The 20,077-nt window shown below is 39.9% G+C and overlaps 1 protein-coding gene across 2 annotated transcripts; it reads right to left on the reverse strand.

Annotated features, from left to right (window-relative positions):
- Positions 1-3,700: 3,700 nt before the first annotated feature.
- On the reverse strand, positions 3,701-12,923 carry LOC111845546 (epithelial membrane protein 2-like). Of its 2 annotated transcripts, none has more exons than XM_023815046.2 (5): positions 12,816-12,923; positions 7,717-7,813; positions 7,368-7,455; positions 7,016-7,156; positions 3,701-4,524 (listed from the first exon to the last, which is right to left on the reverse strand). In XM_023815046.2, exons 2-5 carry the CDS (start codon positions 7,792-7,794, stop codon positions 4,355-4,357), a joined length of 477 nt encoding a protein of 158 aa, XP_023670814.1. In that variant the 5' UTR covers positions 7,795-7,813; positions 12,816-12,923; the 3' UTR covers positions 3,701-4,354. The 2 variants fall into 2 exon arrangements, with proteins under 2 accessions (XP_023670814.1, XP_023670811.1); XM_023815043.2 differs by having other exon boundaries at positions 3,703-4,524; positions 7,717-7,862.
- Positions 12,924-20,077: the final 7,154 nt, after the last annotated feature.

A 20,077-nucleotide genomic window follows, 5' to 3' on the forward strand; every position in this document is an offset into this window, starting at 1 on the left:
ATCTGAGTGTTAGACAGACAATGGAATCTCGCTGCATGCTCTCAGCTTTTTTTGGATAAGATTTTGTGTATTTTTTTACAAATGTGATTTTTATTTGATAGAATAAACATACCAGCTCTGCAATAGACTGGTGGTGCCCACCTCCTTGTGCCCTGTGCTAAGTGGAGTAGTCCCATGGTAACTACAATACTGTCCTGGATAAGCAGTTTTGGAATGGATACAAAAATGCCAGCCTTATCTGCACTGCCTATCTTAAACACACTATGAGTCTTACTATAAACAGTAAACTCTGTTAACTTGATTTCTGAACTGTTAAGTGGTTTCCCAGTCAAGACTCAGGACTTGCCCTTATTGATTTTAACACCGGAGGGGTTTTTTTAAATCTTGACAAAACTACAAAATGGTACTTAGGTGGAAATTAGTGGAGTGCTCATGACAGGAGGCAATCAGAGCTGTTCGCAGCGCATGAAGAGGCATCTGCTTTTGAGGGCCGTGGATAAGAATCCTATGGAATATGCTAATTCAATCCAAAAAATATTTCATATAAGGGTGCCGTGGTGCTTCCTACCTCCTGGGCTAAGAGTCTGAATCCTACTTCTGCTTTGTGTGTCTGTGCAGTGCGTATGATCTCCCTGTAGTTTCCTCCTGCAGGTCAAAGACAAATTGGTACATTGGTAGTAGTGTATACTGCCCTACAAAAGCAAAACACAGTGACTGCATATTTTATCAAAACTGAGTTATAGTGAAAACTGGGTCTCTTAGGCTGTTTTATCTTCTGTTTTATCTTGATTTTGATGAAAACACAATTATATACCTTCTACACATACAGGTGGACAGGCAAAAAAGTTTGAAGCCCTTTTCCTCTGCTTCACTGTCAGCATAGTTACTGTGTTTTGCATTTTTAGGGCAGTATAATTGTGCATGCATGTGTGTGTGTGTGTGTGTCTGTATTAGGTTTATATTACATTATGAGGACCAAACACATGTGGTGCGCGGTGTGCGTGTGTGTGTGTATTAGCTTTATATTACATTATGAGGACCAAACACGTGTGTGTGCCCTGCCATGGACTGGAACCCCCATCCACTTGTGAATCATGCCCCATGCTGCCTGGTTGGCCCTCCAGCCTCCCCCGCCACCCTGTCAAGGATAAGCATTTGGAAGATCAGTAGATATTTTACATAATGTGCAATTTGAACTGGGGCTACAGTATTAGCACTTCAACAGACTTTAAAAGACGTTAAAAGACATTTAAGCTAGATAAACAATGTTTAGCTAAAGCTCTAATTTTCTGCAGCAGCCTTGTCACCACCTCCATATTATCAGGAGTCTATCTTGCAACAAGAAATTAGCTCATTAAGACTCAGTGGGTCTTGACTTTTAAAATGAGCCAATCAGAAAAGCCCTTTAAGGGATGTAGATAAATTCCATTAAAAGTCAATCTGATCTGACATGTCAGAAGGCTTGTGTGCAGAGTGCAGGGCGACTTGTGAATGTGAAATGAGCCTTGTTAACAGTCTTTCAGGGTCAGGGGTAGAGAATAGACTGTGTAGCTTTGAACATGTTGGATCTCTGCCTGTGACAGGGGTCTTGATGACCGTGACCAGACAGAAAGTGGAGGTTTTTTAGGTATTTGACAACCATACTGCATCACTAGGGCTCCCCCAAAATGTTCTTTACTCCCCCTCAATAAATGTGCACTAATAATTTTAAACAGTGTGCTCATTCATTCATTCATTTTCATTCTAAACAGACCCTCCAGTAAAGGCTTCCCCTCTCCCCCTTTTAATAAAGTCTGCAGTGATGCTCCTGCTGATTTGTGCCAGTCATCTGCCTATGATGTAGGCCGACACCCTACAAACTGTCACCCAGTTCATCATGTTATATCATGTGTTTGGGTGGAGCCACTGAAGTTGTAGCAATTATACTGTTATCCAGGAACTTGTGCTTAGAATTTGAGGACATTTTTCAAATCTTAGCAATAGTACATCTTTCCAGATCTGAGGCGGAACCTCCCTAATTTTAGTCAGATTTCTCTGCTAGACAATTTCCACACCACTGTTTGAAATCCTGAGTTTTATCAAGTATAATGGGGGATGTGTATGTTACACTAGATAACACATCGTTCCAACAGTGTCATACCATGTTAAGGTAATAGGTATTTTAAGAAAACAACCATTGTAAAGAGCCTTATCATTGTCTATCAGGCAAAATACAATACGGCTTTTACAGTTTGATATACCAGCCAAAGCACTCATTGAAGTTTTACTTACAGAAAAATGTTCTGAGGGCAGAATGAAAAATGATTGGTTCAGAGAGATAAACAATCAGATTGTAGAGGAGGTGGGTCCAAGCAACTATAGGAGGCAGAACCAACAAATCAGGTGTCTTGGTCCTGCTTCCTCAAGTTGGTTGGACCCACCTACTGTACAATCTGATTGTTTATCTCTCTGAACCAATCATTTTTCATTCTGCCCTCAGAACATTTTTATGTAAGTAAAACTTCCATGACCAGTCAGATCAAAGGTCGAGTATAACTAACATTATAAAAATCCATCACTATAGCAATTCTGTGGTACAGTGTATGAATTTGCATAGAAAAGTAAACGGGAGAAGTCATTTTAAGCAGTATCTCATTCATCTTAGATCTGATTGCTTGTTCCACCATGTTTTTCTGTATCATTCTGTAGTCGCCAGTTTAAATAGGCAGAACACAGCTATTTCACTTCAAGGCTAATGAGTGCTGTGATATGCTGTGTTATATTATTTAGATATTTTCTCTTGGATAAAAGGTAGAAAAAAGAAAAAGAAAAATGTTAATTGTTCAGTACCATTCAGTCCATTAAAGTATATCAATTACTAAAGACACAAAACAGCAGTCTCCTAAGGGGCAGAAGGCACAGTGAGATAGATTACAGGCCCTCCAACTGGGTAATTACCGTCTAACTTTCTCCAGTTGGAAATCACGCTGTATATACTGATATCTTAAATAGCTTTTGGTAAAAGTATAAGCTTAGGAACACGAGTGATTTTGGCAAATGTCTGCTGGCTATAAGAAGAAGTTTCTTAAGAAAAGGCATTAAATAAAAAGTGCACATTAGCCTGGTATTTATTAGATTAATATAGCATATTACTGTGTTTTACTAGTCAGTGAATATCCTGTAGAGATCAGGGACAACACCCTTGTTAGCTGAATCTCCACAATTCATATTGTCACCCTGGAAGCCTCTGAGTTCTGCTTATGGAGAAGAGCCTGAGGGCTCATTGTGGACATGAGCATCTATGCGGCATGGAGAGGAAAGGAAACTAGCCTTTGGATTTTTTGGTCTCTTCCGCTTTCAGGTTATTGACCCGTACCGACTTAAGAAATTCAAAAGCCGTCGCCTGACGTCAAGCCCAAAGCAGGCTAAGATGAGTCTCCACTCAGGTCTCTTATCAGCAATGTCCAAAAGATGATGCTATCAGGCGTGATACTTTTCAAGTTCATTACCGAGTGATTTTTGAAATACTGTGAATTATGGCTGTTCTCCTCTTCCCAGTATGCTCAAGTAATGAACAAGTCCTCTTGAAGCTTTGCAGTGCCAATCCTCAGCTGAGGTCTGCAGTTAAGAGAATGCTGAATCCACACCACCTCACCGAGTGCCTAACTATGGAAAAGCAATAATTGAAATAAGATCCGAATTAGAACGGAAAAATCAAACATTGAAAAGGGCCGACATTTGTAGTGTGTGCATTACTTTATTTTTAAAGATAGTTATGAATTCCTTGTGTGATAAAAAAAAGAACATTTTTTGAATAGCAGTAGCATGAACATTAATACATTTTAGAGTTCGGCTGTGTAGACCAACAAATTTCATTACAAGCCATTACTATTTATACATACATAAATAACAAATATGTATGACATACAAAAAAGTGTCTCTGTTGGAGTTATGGAATCTGGGCACACCCACTCATTCTTGTACCGGGGTGGTGAACATGATCCATGGAGGGCCGGTGTGGGTGCGGGTTTTGGGGATGGCCTCTCAATCAGCCAATAAAGAGCAGTGGTTCTCAATTCCAGTCCTGGGGACCTACTGTTATTGGCTGATTGAGAGGTCATCCCAAAATCCTGCATCCACAGAGGCTCTCCATGGATCAGGTCTGCCACCCCTCTTCTAGTAGATTGATTAGACTGATCTGATGTAGGTGATGATGTCATGCCCTTTAATTCAATACAAAATACAAAACAGCTCCATTTATTGGATTATTTATCCAATCTCACTGGCTACTATGCCTGTACACCAAGAAACTCAATCTACAGGACAATACACACACAGCAGTAAATGTTTGTTGCTTGCTACAGGCATGAGTGTCCTATTTACACTTTCTGAGGAATGCGTACATTAACCCATTGATCACGGTGACTGGGAGAGCGATCCACGCTAGGACAAATGAGTAACCATAATTCCCATCTTTGAATGACTTCGCCTGGAAGTTCCCATGCTGTGCGGTGTAAACTGAGGCTCCAATCATAATAAAGAATGCTTGAGAGGGAAAAAAGACAACAGATGGCAAATGCGCAAATACAAAGATAATAAAAAAATATTGTAAACAAATTTCACCATTTTATCAACCACACTGATTCACTGACTCTTATTCTGTGACAATGAGCAATATTACAAAAATCAAAACCATGACACTTGTTTTCGACAGACCATCATGAATTGCAAAATCAAAAGGAGGCAGCCATTTTGTCCTTCTGCTTTTCTCCAAAATTTAAAACCAAGCATTTAACCCTTACAGACTACGTTTCTAGGCTTATTCTAGCTACAGTGTGTCTGTGTGTAGTAGGGTTACCACATAATCCATGTCAGAAAACAGAGGGGGAAAGTTCAGGTACAGAAAGTTCAAATCCAGACCAAGATTATGTTTTAACCAACCAGTTGAGTACTCTGTGACTGTGACTCTTTAAACTGGTGGAAACTTGGTGGAAACAAAATCTTGGTCTGGATTTGAATTTTCTGTACCTGAACTTTTCAAATCTGTCAGAAAGAATAGTCTGAGCTACTTCAGGTTTTGCAAACATCATTAAAACTGAAAGGCTCCTGTGCTCGGCTAAATACTTCAGCTTGGTATTGTGCCTTGACAGGCTTGATTCTTTGATTGAAAGACTCATCCAGCTGTTTGACATTGACATCAGTGACACATGCATAATTATATTAGACCAACCAATCAGCACACAGCAGTAACTCAGTGCTTAAGGGAAATTCAGGTCCCTTTGACTGAAGTGGTAGATTACAAACCCTGTCCTAGCTCAAAGTTTCCTCCCTGACATGGATTAGGAGGTATCCCTAGTGTGTACTCAGCCCCGGCAAGGCCTGCATTCAGTGAGCAGTTTAACTCCTGCCTTGTGTTTGTGGAATTTGCATGTTCTCCCTCTGGCTGTCCTTATGTCTCCCTGCTTCCCTCCCGCAGCCCAAAGACATGAGGATTAGGGGGACGCTGTCTCTGCACCCTTAGTTTGTGTATGAGTCTAATCTCTTAAACATAAATATTCATAAGTGTGAGCTTACTTACATGTAAAGTATTGTAGTGTAATCATACATACTGTCTTTATTGGGTTCTCCATTCATTTGTTTTCTTTTTCTGTTTACAGGCTGTAAGGTTCCCCCGTTAGAATATGCATAATCATGGGGAGATACCTATCCTGAGTTTCCTTATCTGACAGTGTGAATAAAGGTGTGTATATGGCCTGCGATGTACCGGCATCATGTTGAATGCCTGACACTGAGCGTTTCCACAGAGACGTTCCAGACGACTGCAGACATATTTGGATAAGCAGTTATTGGAAATGGATGCATGAAAGATATCCAGAAATAAACTGCCCATACATCACTGTGACATTCACGTCAATAGTTTCCAGCTATGAAGCAGTATGTGAAGGTTGTGCTGCTCCACTCGGCATGTGTATATATGAATCAGCTGGCTTACATATACAAACTAAAAATGGCTAATCTATATGTGTGTGTACATTTGGGCGTCGGTTATACAGATACATATTTTCTGTCATAGAGGCAGTCATAGTAAGTGAAGGGAGAAAATATATTTAATTCAGCCGACAGCTGAAATACAAACGTATCACTTGTACTATAATACAGTTTCATATACTGTATATAGGAAGTCTCCAGGTTACGAACGAGATCCATTACCTAAGTCTTTAAGTCAAATCTGTAGGCAAGAGGGAAAAACAATAATACAGTACATAATAGTGACAGAACCACCTTTATCAGCAATGAGTTAAAGTAATCGTTTGCTGTGTGAGTTTGCTAGTCTCTCGCACCATTTTTCGGGCACTTGTGGCTGGCTGCTTCTTAGAAGATTGTTTCCCTTCATCGATATTTGAGGGCATTTGTTTATGCTCAGCTCTCTGAGTCCCACCGCAGCATCTCTGCGGGGCTGAGGTCCGGACAGGACTGGGCCATCCCACAGTGTACCTTCCTTTTCACGCCGCTGTTTAAAATAAACGTGGCTCCAGAGAAACCGTTCCTCTGGAAACATCTGGAGTGGTGGTGTGAACCTCACAGAACCTCATAGCATCAGTTTGGACAATATGCCAGATCAACACAGTATGTGCTGTGCTATTATTAATTTAAATTGAAAGGCTTATATTTTATACGTAAATGGTATTGATATTTAATATTGTTATTGTGTTATTTGTGTTATATGTTTAATTACATTCAATTTATTGAAAATGAAAGGCATATATGAGGAAATCATGCACACTACAGAAAAATGTAGTCCTTCTGCTGTATCGTACAAGGCTGTCTCTGGTTACACACCTTAAACGTGACCAATCAGTCGGTGATGCTACCTAGTCTTCTTTAAAACCAGAATCTGGAACAACTCATTCATGCACAGAGCCTTTCCTCTGAGCATACTAACATAAAAGCAGTACTCAAGGTTGAACTTATGAACCTTGCATTGTGATCTGCAGAAAATAAAATGCATCAGGGAAGAACTATTCTCAACACTTACCAGAGACCAGCTGGACAAGGGAGGTAATAACAAATCTCTCTCCTTGTTTTAGACGGAAAAGCTGAAGGATGAATACAATAAATCCCACGCAGCACAATATGGTAGCCAGTATCATGGTGGTCTGGACAGCCTGAAGATATCCTTCATTGCAAATAGAAATACATTTGGGTTGAACATAGTTATTTCAAAACATTCTGGATCATATACTTACATGCCATAGGGCTGTACTGAAACAGGCACACAGATTGCCATTTGCATATTGGTACATATGGTATCAGCTTTGAAAGGACAGCTATTTGTTTTAAGAGACTGAAGGAAAAGACATAATTAAATCACGTAAAGAGTGGGTTACCTTTCGATTCACTGTTGATGACAGGAAAGCAGGTGCTGTTGCAGGCAAACCAAAGACCAACATAGACATTTCCAGACACCCACCAAGCCTGCAAGAAAAGCAACAAAATATGTCACATGGAAACCAGTCTGCAGGGAAATGTAAAGCACAGAAAACCATCACCTTCACACGTTCCTTATAAGTAATGTTTTGCTTATGTTGCACGTTGCTATAGTTACCACCAAAATATACTTTGTAATTAAAATATTATTCTTAATAATAATACTTTGTTTATCTGATCACTTCAGCTAATAAAGCTAACAATAAAAAGTAATATTTCTGGAAAAAAGGATTTTGTTTATCTACTTACATTGCTTATTGTCGAAACGAAGAGAAGTACAGTTGATATTATATGGAATGTTGTTACGGATGCCAATATGACCAGCATGTTTAGGAGAGTGAAGGGGCTGAAAGGTGAAGGGAATTTGAACACAAAATCCAACGGCGTGATTGGTCCTGTGGAAAGTTTTAGCTCTTACTGTTGAGGTAACATACTGTAGAGTATGTGATAAATTTGGCTTTGACATAAGGGACAAAGTCAAAAAGAGTTACTAAAACATCATGAATTCTTAACGCGAACTATTAAAGAATGAATCCTACAGCTCAAAAACACGAAAAGACTTCAGGACATTGGGCTGCAACAGCATTAATAAAAACCTTCAGATCTTAAAATCAGCACATCTTGTAAGCTTCTCTCTGAGCTTTTCCATTTTGCTCCAGGCCAAACACTTTAATCATTTGTCTCCAGTCCTTTTGGTAGTAGAATCTTTGCTCTTCTTTTAAAGCCAAGCTTGTCACTGCATTGACCTCCCTTTTCAAATGTGACCAAACATAAACATAGAGATTTAAACACACACACTCTCTCTCTCTCTTTCTCTCTCTCTCTCACCCACCCACACCCACACACACACAATATGAGTTTAGATTATACTGTTACAGTACTGTGCAAAAGTCTTAGGCAGTCAAAAGAAATGTTATCTGTGTAGTAAGTGCATTTTGGCTTAGAACAGAAAAGCACAATTTAGCATTAGAGCATATGCAAATTTAAATTAATTTAAAAAGTAAAATATTGATTAGCTATACAATGTCTGCTAGTGGTTGAGTAAAAAAAATCATGGGTGTATTGAATGGTTGCTGTAAATGCTGGGGTGATTTTAGCAGAGTTGAAATGGCTAAGCTGACACACTTTGACAGGCATAACATCATAGTTTTGCACCAATAGTACTGTACATAATTAAAATACTGAGAAAACTGTAACAAAGGTTGAAACATGGCATTGTAAGCCAAAGGAAATAGTTCTCTTAAAATTCCTCCTAAAGTTAAATGTGTAAATGTTTAACACTGAACCAAGTAGAAAGTCTTAGAATTCTTCACTTGCTTTCATCAACACTGCAGTATTACACCCATCCCTCTGCAGATTGCACTTCAGAAACACCATATTTCAAATGCAATTAGTCGGAATGCAAGAAAGCCGCTGTGCTAACACCTCAGTCTTATCAGTGTCAAACTGCTGGACCGTTTTGTGGCCTTATCAGTTTCAAATCTTTCTGTTTTTTGCATTTACTAATCTTTGCAGTACCAGCACAAAGAGGCTATTCATTGCAGGAAAGGACAATACAGCGTCATCACCGGGTATTTTACATGCGGATCACACTAGGTTTGACTGCGAAATACAGTCTGGGCCATTTCATCTGCATATTTACAAATTATTATTATTATTATTATTATTATTATTATTATTATTATTGACATGTGTATCAAATCTTTTGAACTGGAAAACCAAGCCAAAACTGTATTATACAATTTCACCAAATGTAACGGATCTTGCGAAGTTACATAGAAACTTTTGGCCTTAACAAAGTGTTTGAGTGCATTATGGAACCTTTTCACTTGTGGCATTTGTAGCACTATTAGACGTCGATAAGTCTCACTACCAAACAGGGTCATCGTGCGCCTTGTCCTAATTTTGTGTTCCGGTTCATACCCAGGATGCTCTGCTGGATTTAATCTGATATGTTTGACGTTGGATGCTCTCCGACGCAATATCCTACAACTATTTTTCGCAAACATTAGCATATTTTGTCCCCCCCCCCCCCCAAAAAAAGGAACACATTTACATTCTTTATTTGTTTAACAGATTACCAAAAGCAACTAAGACGCTGCATTTTGTTTGGCCGTCGTAATGTTAATGTGCAGCATATATTCACAGGTGTAGGTCCTCTGGTATACTCACACAACAAAAGAAGTTTAATCACACAAAAATATGAAAACCTAATCATAGTAGTTATTAGCCTGGTGTACATAAGATAGCGAATAAAGCAAATATGGAAGTGACGCTACCCAAACATGAAATTAAAAAAGTTCAGAAAATAAGAGTAAGGAACCGTCTGCATCAGAATACTGAAACCCGTTGTTCCCTTCCTTATACTGTAGGTGGGGTTGATCTTTTTTGCCTCCCTAAGCAAACGATACATTACGCAAGTCAGTAGTCCACAGTTAGCTTTTGTTTGTTTTTGTCCGCAACGTTCAGAATAGTGACTGTGATAGCTTGTTTAAAGGTCATGGTGACTAATCTTTGTGTTTGTACATCCCCACCATCCCATCCCCAACATCCCATCCCCAACATAAATTCTCATGTTCAGCAGTGGACCAGACGTACGTGCTACCTTCCTCTCATTGGGCTGGGCTTCACTTGAGAAAATTCACCTTCATGCAGCTTAGCTCGGCTACATACTGTACATAGGCATCTGCTGCTTCTTTGCTGTCTCCCAAGACGAAAAGCATGTCCTAATCTTGGATAATGATTTAAATGCCCCTCCCCCCCCATACCTGTGCTGCTGCCATAAATACCTGGCTGTGAACTCTCCTGCCGTTCACTGAGGACACTCTGCTCAAGTCCCTCATTCCCATTTTCATTCTTAGTGAAAATGGAAAAGAGGACTGACTATAATGCATGTCATAAGAAGCGAGAAGTGTTCATTTTTATCGTGCGTGTGTAAAGCTATTGTTTATATTAATGTATATTACTTTGTATCGTTATGAGGCATAACATTTCAGAGAAACCTCAGTCGCATGAAAAAGGACAAATTCGTAGTAGTGAAGGGCTGGCGTGCACTGTTGATTATCTTTCATTGAAAAACCGATTCAAACTCTCGTTCAGAGCTCAGTGAGCAGCAGATAACACACCCTTGCACTTTCACGGCTGAAGATACAACACCGCTGACCTCTATTCTAAAGAAAACACTGAGATAAAGCTCAACCCTGCTTTTTTCACCCAGGTAGTCTCACAATCTAAGTGAATAGGCAGATACGAGCTATATAAAGTTGTTGTTCTTGATGTCATCCAATAAGTTTTAATTTTATTTAAATATTCAAAAGCATGTTATTACTAAAAGCTCAGTAAATTGCATGTATACATTTAGTCATAAAATAGGTCTACTCTTTTTCAGTTCCATCTAAATGTATTCTTGTATTCACTTAATTGATAACAATCCAAAGAGTGAAGCTGCAATAATGCAATAATCAATTATCTTAAAGGCAACCTAAATTTGCCACACTGCAGATACACTTAAAGAGATTCTACAATAATTCTATAATTTTTAATATGCATTGGTCTCATTTCATTATAGGTCACACGGTATTGGAATGTGTTAACTTTGTTGACCACAATAGTTCAATCATAGGGTGCATACTTGTAATATTTTGACATTAACAAAAATGTATTTGTGTATTATACAAAATGTGTTTGTAATTTTCATTAATAAATATGTACAGTGAGGGTGTCCAGAATAACTTACAGTATATGGAGCACATTAAGAGAAGAGAAGAGAAGAGAAGAGAAGAGAAGAGAAGAGAAGATTATAGCAAGTTATAGCAAGGAGGGGGATCTTTGTTGCCCAGGAGCATAAATAACACCTACCACACGAGCCCCCTCCCTCATATGAACTGATTGACTAACAAAAAGAAAGTGTTTAGAATAGTGTTTCCCAACCTGGTTCTCAGGGACCCCCAGACTTTCCACAGTCCCTCCCAGCACCTTGCCAGACAGTCCGCAGCTGGAATGGAGCGAAAACGTATACTGTCTGGGGGTCCCCGTGAGCGGTTTGGAAACACTGGTTTAGAGCAATTAAAAGTCAGGTTGGGTTATGGAAGGTCCATTGTTTAGTGCAGGGGGGACGAAATCCCTTAGCAACTAAACTGTTCCAGTCATCTGCACCCTTTATTTCTTGACGTCTTGAACGCACGTCACTGCAAATGTCAGCAATGAGCCGATTGTTTTACCCCAGTAACTCAATTAGTTTGCAAGAAGATTGCCAAATGTTTGCAGGATGCAGGATGCCTACCGGGGCATCCTGAGGAAAAGAGTGCCCTGACAGCTTGATGATTATAATTTAAACAGCCAAGCGAGGAGCGGATACTTCACAGCGGTTCCTGCAGTGGTCTCTTTTATCTACTGTACCACCGATTGCCTACGGCTACCCGTTTGTACTGGACGCTGTGGTATATAAATGCTTCATAAACCGGCCACACCCCTGACCAGCAAACTGAAAGCCTCTCCCAGTTATAGTCACCACTAGCTCCTGTTTCCAAAATGAGAGACTGATGAATTCATTGTGCAGCCCATGGCAGTCTGTAAAGCCAGGCCGATATAACGCTGCATTTTAAAAACTGGCTGAATGGAGATTCTGGCTGGGCTCGTTTCTTTAATAAAATCATTTCCATTTCATTTAACCAGCCGAACTACACAGAGCCACGGATAAAGACCATTTCCATTAATAAATTTGTATAAAATATTTAGTATTTTTGATCTGTGAAAGAAATAGTAACTGCTTCCAAATTATTACAGACCAACACATCATTAAATCCTTTTTGGGGGTTTGTACAATGTTTCAAATTGTTACAATGTGTTATAAAATGTTTCATAAATCAATCCAGCAATTTCTTAGACATACTTCCATTTCATTTATCTGCATCATTTACTGGAAATCCTAAAATGCGTACATACAAAAACTATTTGTAAATATACGCTCATTCTATACCAATGCAACTGCTGTGTTACAATAAATATTACGACAAAACTGCATTTGCATATGTGTTTTGAAATTATGCATATCGCGGATAACTAATTCAATCACTATTATTTGCAAGCGCTGATTTTAATTTCTTCAGCAAGACTTTTATCAACAGCACTTTGTGGAACTATAATTTTGGATAATGTTTATATAATGTTTAGATAAAATAAATTATAGAGTATTAAAAAAAGTACACCTCACGCATTTCTCTAATTAATTCAATACAATGAACATGTATTATAACAGTTCATTTTCAAAGTGTATCATTCTTGCTAAGTTTGAAACCTGCACGTGCTTTCTTCCACGTACAGTATTTATTAGTAAAAAGTATACTCACTTGATTCGAGATATGTCTCTTTTAAAGGTGGTTATTTTAATTAAACAAATCAGACGTTAAGACCTTGTCACGTAAAAAGGAACGTGATGGGAATTGAGAAGAACTACGTTAACGCTGCAAAAAAGTAATGACTAAGAAGTGACGCCCCTCCTCTCTCTGAAGTGACGTCTCACAATTTGTGTGTATATAACCTTACCGGGACCGTAGCAAACGATATAAAGATTTCTTATAACTGAAAGAAAACGCTATAAACTGCGTTATTCATGCAGCTGTATTGGTTATAGTTATTATGTGTGTGGACTTAATGTAGTAACACATTATCAAAAATAAAATAATATAGCAAATGACTGAACAGGGGTCGGCACAGTTGCGCAGTGGTCGAACAGAAAGTAAACCTTTTGACCACATCTCTCCATGCCATACGATCTGCTTTTTGCATTAACAAGAAGGTTTGTCTAATGACATGAGCTCATACAGTATGTATATGCACCCTTACCTTTATTTGCAAATCATTATGCAGTAATGAGACTGGGTTTTATTAAACGTAGGTGAGTCAACTACATAAAGTGAAGTATCCCATATTATTTTTTAGTAGAACCTTATATGCTGTGTCACATCTGATCCAGCCAGATGGTTCAGTAGCCCTGATGGTGTGGGGAATAATCGCGATCTTAACCATTTTCATGACCTCGTTGGGAAAGTAAAGGAAAGTTAATGTGGCACTAGTGTCCCCAGCAGCACTCTTCTAAGTACGCCCATTCCTGTTCCAGATCATTTCCTACCCTGGCTTATGGCTCCGATAGAGATAACTACCTGCATTTCTCCAGCTCTCATTCTGCTCTCTGGTTCCTCGTAGATGTTGCCTGTCATATATTGTTTTCCGGGTTTTGTAAGTAACCCCTGTGGCTCCATCACGGACACCATTGCTGAAATCCCCAAGTTGATTTTTCTGTGTATGAGGCTGGCACAGCGGCTCAGGGAAAGGCATGGTGGCCTGTCCCTGGCTGTGTTTATGTAGGTTGCTTCTGGATTCCTCCCACAGTCCAAAGACATTTAGTTTACTGGTTACTCTATGTTTCCATTATATATGTGCCCTTTGATAAGCTGCCATCCTGTCTGGGGTGTGCCCACTGCCATGCCCTGTGCATTCTGGGATAGGGTCTAGGCCTGAGGTGGGCAATCTTATCCATAAAAGGCCACTGCGTACACAGGTTTTTGCTGAAACTCCCTCATTAGATTACTAATTAGAGGATGATTGGCTGAGGAGTCTTCACACCTGGGTTTGAACAGCTGACCTACAGGTTATCCCAAAGACCTGCATATACACTGGCCCTTTGCGGATAAGATTGGCCACCCCTGGTCTAGGCTCAGAATTATATAAGTGATTACTCATCCATTCATCCATCCCTTCCCCCATCCATCCATCTGTCATCCATCTATCCATCCATCCATCTTCTAGCCATTAGTCCAGAACAGGGTTATGGGGAGAAGTGAATAATGGACATATAATTTTCAAAATATTGTGTCTTCAGTGCTAACGAATCCATAAATCCATGCATGTTTTCTCATATATCTGTCTTGTTTACCAAAATATTGTAATGATCAAGATGCATTTTCAATCCTCAGAGTAAAAAAATTAGGTAGATAGGGGAAGAAACAGGATAAATCTGAAAGATGATTTCCTAACGCTGCAGATCTACATGGTATATTTTTATTTTTTTATCATGGACAGTTATTTGTCTAAGGGCTGGCAGCCTACAGTAAGGATGTAGTGAAATTTGGAAGTCTGTGTCAGGATGAGCTACGTCTGGTTACCCTCCTTATGCTTGTACCTGTCAGAATAGGTCGAGTGGGAGGTAAGCTTGTGCGTATGCCTTGAAAAGTTTGTGGAAAGTTTCTAAAGTGATTTTGAGAGCGTGGAGAGCGGCGAGAGCAGAATCTGGGGTCTTTAGAGGGTGAACACAGTGAGCGCTTGTTTAGAGACAGGAGACTGCTGTTGACAAATTAGAGGGAAAGATGACACCTCGCTGCTTAGTAGGCTGGCCAACCATAACCAGGCTGCATGCCGCTCTGGGGGAGGTTAGGGGAGGATCCTTATCTACAGGGTACTTTAACATCTCAGGTGAGGGATCATTGCATTTGTTATTATTCAGTCGAGTGAACAGGTGGTCAGATAAGGCTCCATCATGGCAGGAAGGGAATTTGGAAGGAAGAACACAGAGCAGGCCTGTGACCTTTCCCCTAGACCTTTCCCTCATACATATCTGGGTGTGAATGAAAGAGCAAGCAAGACTTACTTAGATCCCATGAGTGGACAGTCAGGACAGGCCATTGGAAAATGGGTCACCTCTATTTATTTGTAGCTATTTATTCAATGCTTGCTCTGCACTTACCAGAGATTGGGAGTGTGCTTGGGATACAGACCAGGCTCCTCTTTACCAAGTACTTTCTTAGAGATTACAAAGAACTGGGTTTGATATCACACGGAACTTGAGAGGGAACAGCGAGAAGCTTTTTATAGCTTAACTGCGGTGTGGTATATAAATAAATGTCTTGGACCTGTTTGGAGTGTCTAGTGATCTGTGTGTTCAGGGCCGGGTTATTTGTGGGAGGTCTCTTGTGGTCCAGGTGCAGGACTCTCAGCCCATAATATACTCAAGAACTAATCAGCCGTTGGTTACTCTGCACTTATCTGTCTGAGTAGGTCCAGTAAGTCTCCTGTTCAGCTGTTGATGTGTAACGCATATATATTTCATTCACCACATATGTAACCATTTTCAAAAAAGCTCCCCGCATTTGTATTCTCACAGCCTTCAGTGGTGTGTGAAGCATGCAAGAATGCTTTTGGCTATGTTATGCTGAAAAGGATGTAAAAAAAATCAAGCAAAATATTATAAATACACGCACATACATATAAACACACCATGATGACAAAAGCTGTAAAATGTATTCATAAAAAGACCTGTAATTTGTATTTTTATAATTAATGATATACAGAGGAATATGAAAATGATGTGAGCCTTGTAGTTCTCTGCTACCAAATTCCCCCACAGAAAACAACCTACTTATCTATTTTAAGAAATGTGGATCTGTTTCGCTCTGAACAGCAAAGTATATTGTATCTTGTTATGAAACTGAAGCTTTTTTTAATGAATCTATCACACTTTTGCAAGATTAAAGTATCGCCGACAGCAAGCTAGACCTTCTGCTTGCACTGGTATAAGTATGTAAAACGTTAATTTGCAATAATTTATATTTCTGTATTTATGTATTTTTTGACAATGATGTCATTGCTGTTGCTTGTGTAACAGGCAGTGTCAGCTTTTGCTTTCAGATTTTTTGGGCACCAGAATACCCTGAAATTATGGAGCTTCTTTGAGGTACACAGATGTAGCCAGGAGCCACACGGGTAGGAGCTGACACGTGAGAGCGGCCTGCTTTGAGCGTAGCTCAGTAAATCAGGACCCACCACGGAACATGAGAGGGTTTGTGTGCATCGAAGCCTGTATTGTTTTACGCTGTGTTGCACCATGACTGCAGGTAACGTGAGCAACACACGGTGGGTTGTGTGGATTTTCACGCTGGGATGCTGCGGCAGGTTTGCTACACTGTCAAAATGATGCTCAGATTCAGAGTCATATACTTCCTAAGGTCAGGTGAGGCTGTCCTCCATGCTAAAATCTATGTTCATATTTTAGTTTTTTCTTTTTGCAGTTGTTTCATGGATAGGCTCTGGACCCCCACATCTTGGTATAGAACAGGTAGTATAGAAGGTGAATGAATGAATCTATGGATGGATGGATGGATGGACAAATGATTTTTTTTCACCTAATTGAATATTGAAAAGCACCTTTTTTGTGTATAGAGGCTGCTAGCTGTGGTCATTAAAATTCATTTTGACGTCTGCTTTGTGGCTTTTGTCTAGTGTCATCTCTGAGCACCAGATCCATGAAATATTTGCCAAGAATGAGGCCACACTTTGCTCATACCTAAAGGACATGGCAAGCTCTATGTAAAATGGCCTGATGGAAGTTTTTTTTAATGTTATAATAACAGCCTATAGGTGTGTAGTTTTCAAGATTACAGTATTTAGCTCGACCATGCGTCGTGCACATTAATAAATAATATCTCCAGCTTTCATTTTGCAGCTGAAATATCAAGTCATTTTCAGGAAAGGCATCATCAACAATTAGATGACTCATGTGCACATTATGAGGTAAAACCACTATTTCTATCACCATAGTCACAATAGCAGAGAAGCAATAAATGTTCCCCATCCACTGATTCTTTTCTTACTTAAACTCCTGTTGTTACACTGTCAGCTTATCTATCACTTTTTATATAGTTTGTACATTTTTATCCATAACTTATTCATTGCTTAATTATGACATATACAACGACCAGCCATGACATTAAAACCACTGACAGGTGAAGTGAATAACATTTATTATCTCATACAAAGGCACCTATCATGGGTGTCATTATATATTAAACAAGTGAACAGTCAGTTCTTGAGGTTGATGTGCTGAAAGCAGGAAAAATGGGCAAGTGTAAGGATCTGAGAGACTTTGTCAAGGGGCAAATTGTAGTGACTAGATGACTGGGTCAGAGCATCTCCAAAATGGCAAGTCTTGTGGGGTGTGCCTGGTATGCAGTAGTCAATACCTACCAAAAGTGGCCTAATGAAGGCCAACCGGTGAACCGGCAACGGGGTCATGGCTGCCCAAGGCTCATTGATGTGTGTGGCGAGCTTGGGTTAGCCTGTTTGGTCCAGAGCCACAGGAGAGCTACAGCAGCACAGATTGCTGACAAAGTTAATGCTGGCTATGATAGAAAGGTGCCAGAACACACAGGACATCACAGCTTGCTGCGTATTAGGCTGCATTGCCACAGACCGGTCAGGGTGCTCATGCTGACCCCTGTCTACAATGGGACCGTGGACCATGATGTAATGGAAGAAAGTGGTCTGGTCTGATGAGTCACATTTTCTGTTACATCACGTGGATGGCCAGATGTGTGCGTTCTTTACCTGGGAAGAGATGGCACCAGGATGCACTATGGGAAGAAGGCAAGCCGGCAGAGGCAGTGTGATGCTCTGGGCATGTTCTGCTGGGAAACCTTGGGTCCTGGCATTCATGTGGAGGTTACTTTGATAACTACCACCTACCTAAACATTGTTGTAAACCAAGTACACCGCTTCATTGCAATGGTATTGCCCAATGGCTGTGGCCTCCTTCAGCAGGATAATGCCACACTGCAAAAAATGTTCAGGAATGGTTTGAGGTCTCAACTCAATCAAGCATCAGTGGGATGTGCTGGACAAACAAGCCTGATCCATGGAAGCTCCACCTCGCAACTTACAGGACTCACAGGAGCTGCTGCTAACGTCTTGGTGCCAGATACCACCTTCAGGGGTCTTATGGAGTCCATGCCTCGACAGGACAGAGCTGTTTTGGTGGCACAGGGGAGACCTACACAATATTAGGTAGGTGGTTTTAATGTTATGGCTTCATGTTGTATACATAGGATACAAACCATTTGTACATTAAAACTTAGTAATTTATCAACAAACTATCCTCATGAAAATGTATTACTTACTAAAAGTCTTAATGATCTGGGAACATCTTGTTACCATTTTAAAAGGGCTGTTTCACTCATTAATTAGGCAGCACATTACCCAGCAAACATTAAACCACTTCCTGTCATTGCACTGTTGCCATAACACGAACAGTAATGACAATAACATGAACTGGATGAAGAAAGATAAAAATACAAGAAAAAATGCACCAACTGAACTAAACGAAAAGGTTCGATTTAATTTATTGATGGGTTTTATATACAGGAGGATTTTCAATGGTCTGCCCAATATTTTATTATCTCTCATTTGATCACGTTTGTCATAACTCTCCTTTCTTACCTGCGCAAAACCCAAACCCTCAGTCAAAACAGGTAAAGAAGGCAGACTCACTTGTATTGAACACACAAAAAAAAACAATGTGAAGAGGGGGAATTAAAAGAAGATCATGTCACATGACAGCTTAGATCCTTTGATCCATGCATCTGCATGCTGGGAAGATATTACCATCTTTAAGGTGTCCCCAAACCACAAGGAAATGACTTAGAAATGTTGGAAGTTTAAAATATTAACATTTCAACATTATGTCTGAGTAGCTAAAAGCTGGTTACGCTCCATCAGTGGGGATCTGGAAGTTCTGCTCCCTTATTACATTTTGTCCAAATGACCTCAAGATGATAAGTTACCTTCATTTTATTACTTTTGCATATGCTTAATCACTTCTTTTAGGCTTAATCTTTTAATGAATAGTTGTTATTAGAACATTACGATTCGATAGGAAGTACCCATATGCAGTTTTGCAGAAGTTGTTTAAAGTGAAGATGATGCAACAGTTGAAATCATCCCAGAAATAGTTTTTTTTTAATTAATTTGCCAGGAGTGGTGTAGCTTTTCCTAAAAAGTTGGAAAAGCAGTCATGCTTTACCCGCTTTGACATTGGTAGTGATACCCCTTAGGGAGAACACTAGGCGAGTATGTTCGGGCTCCAGTTTGGAATGTCTCTGTCCTGGAAAGGGTATTCTCCATGACATCAGGCCAGCAGGGGTGCCTTCAGGGATCTTATGTAGCTACATTTTTCATGTCACCCCAGTACAGAAGCCACGCAATCTGAAGTCCATACTGGCCACCCCATCTCTGAAAAAGATGCCCACTTCGATCAGTGTTTGTCAGCTCGTACTCAATCTGGGTTGAAAATATGCAGTGTGAAGCCAAACCCACAGCTAGCTACACTGAGGCCGTTCCAGGGTTGACTCATGAGTGTGTCACATAAAATTTGATGTGCAGGCAGCCACTGATATATTTTGGCCCAAATTGCTTGCAACAGAAAGAGACTACATAGGAAACAGTGGAGTGGGGATGTCACATAAGATGTGACAAGGTGACAGGCACACCCACAGGGAGCTACAGGTCAGTTGAGGTTAATGACAGTGATGGTGGATGTGGTAACATCTGGAGATGTTTCTGCTGCACAGTACTAATACAGTATTACACTGTAGATCACTGGACAGGGCAATATCCTGGTTACCCTGCATGAATTAGGAAAAGTGACAACTTACAATCATAAGCCGTCCTCTTCTTCTTTACTGTGCCATTTTATTATCAGTATGTGCATTTAGCACAAGAAAATTATTATGAGCATAAAATGAGTATTTGTCAAAAACAGAACGCACACCAATTAGGGAGTATG

The sequence above is a fragment of the Paramormyrops kingsleyae genome, chromosome 5 (genome assembly GCF_048594095.1).
Source record: "Paramormyrops kingsleyae isolate MSU_618 chromosome 5, PKINGS_0.4, whole genome shotgun sequence".
NCBI classification, from domain to species: Eukaryota; Metazoa; Chordata; class Actinopteri; order Osteoglossiformes; family Mormyridae; genus Paramormyrops; species Paramormyrops kingsleyae.

Coding starts and splice junctions, on each gene's coding strand:
- LOC111845546 (XM_023815046.2), bottom strand. CDS start 7,794: ATGCTGGTCATATTGGCATCCGTAACAACATTCCATATAATATCAACT. Junction 7,456..7,716: donor TCGTTTCGACAATAAGCAAT/GTAAGTAGATAA, acceptor CTTTTCTTGCAG/GCTTGGTGGGTGTCTGGAAA. Junction 7,157..7,367: donor CATCAACAGTGAATCGAAAG/GTAACCCACTCT, acceptor TTTGCAATGAAG/GATATCTTCAGGCTGTCCAG.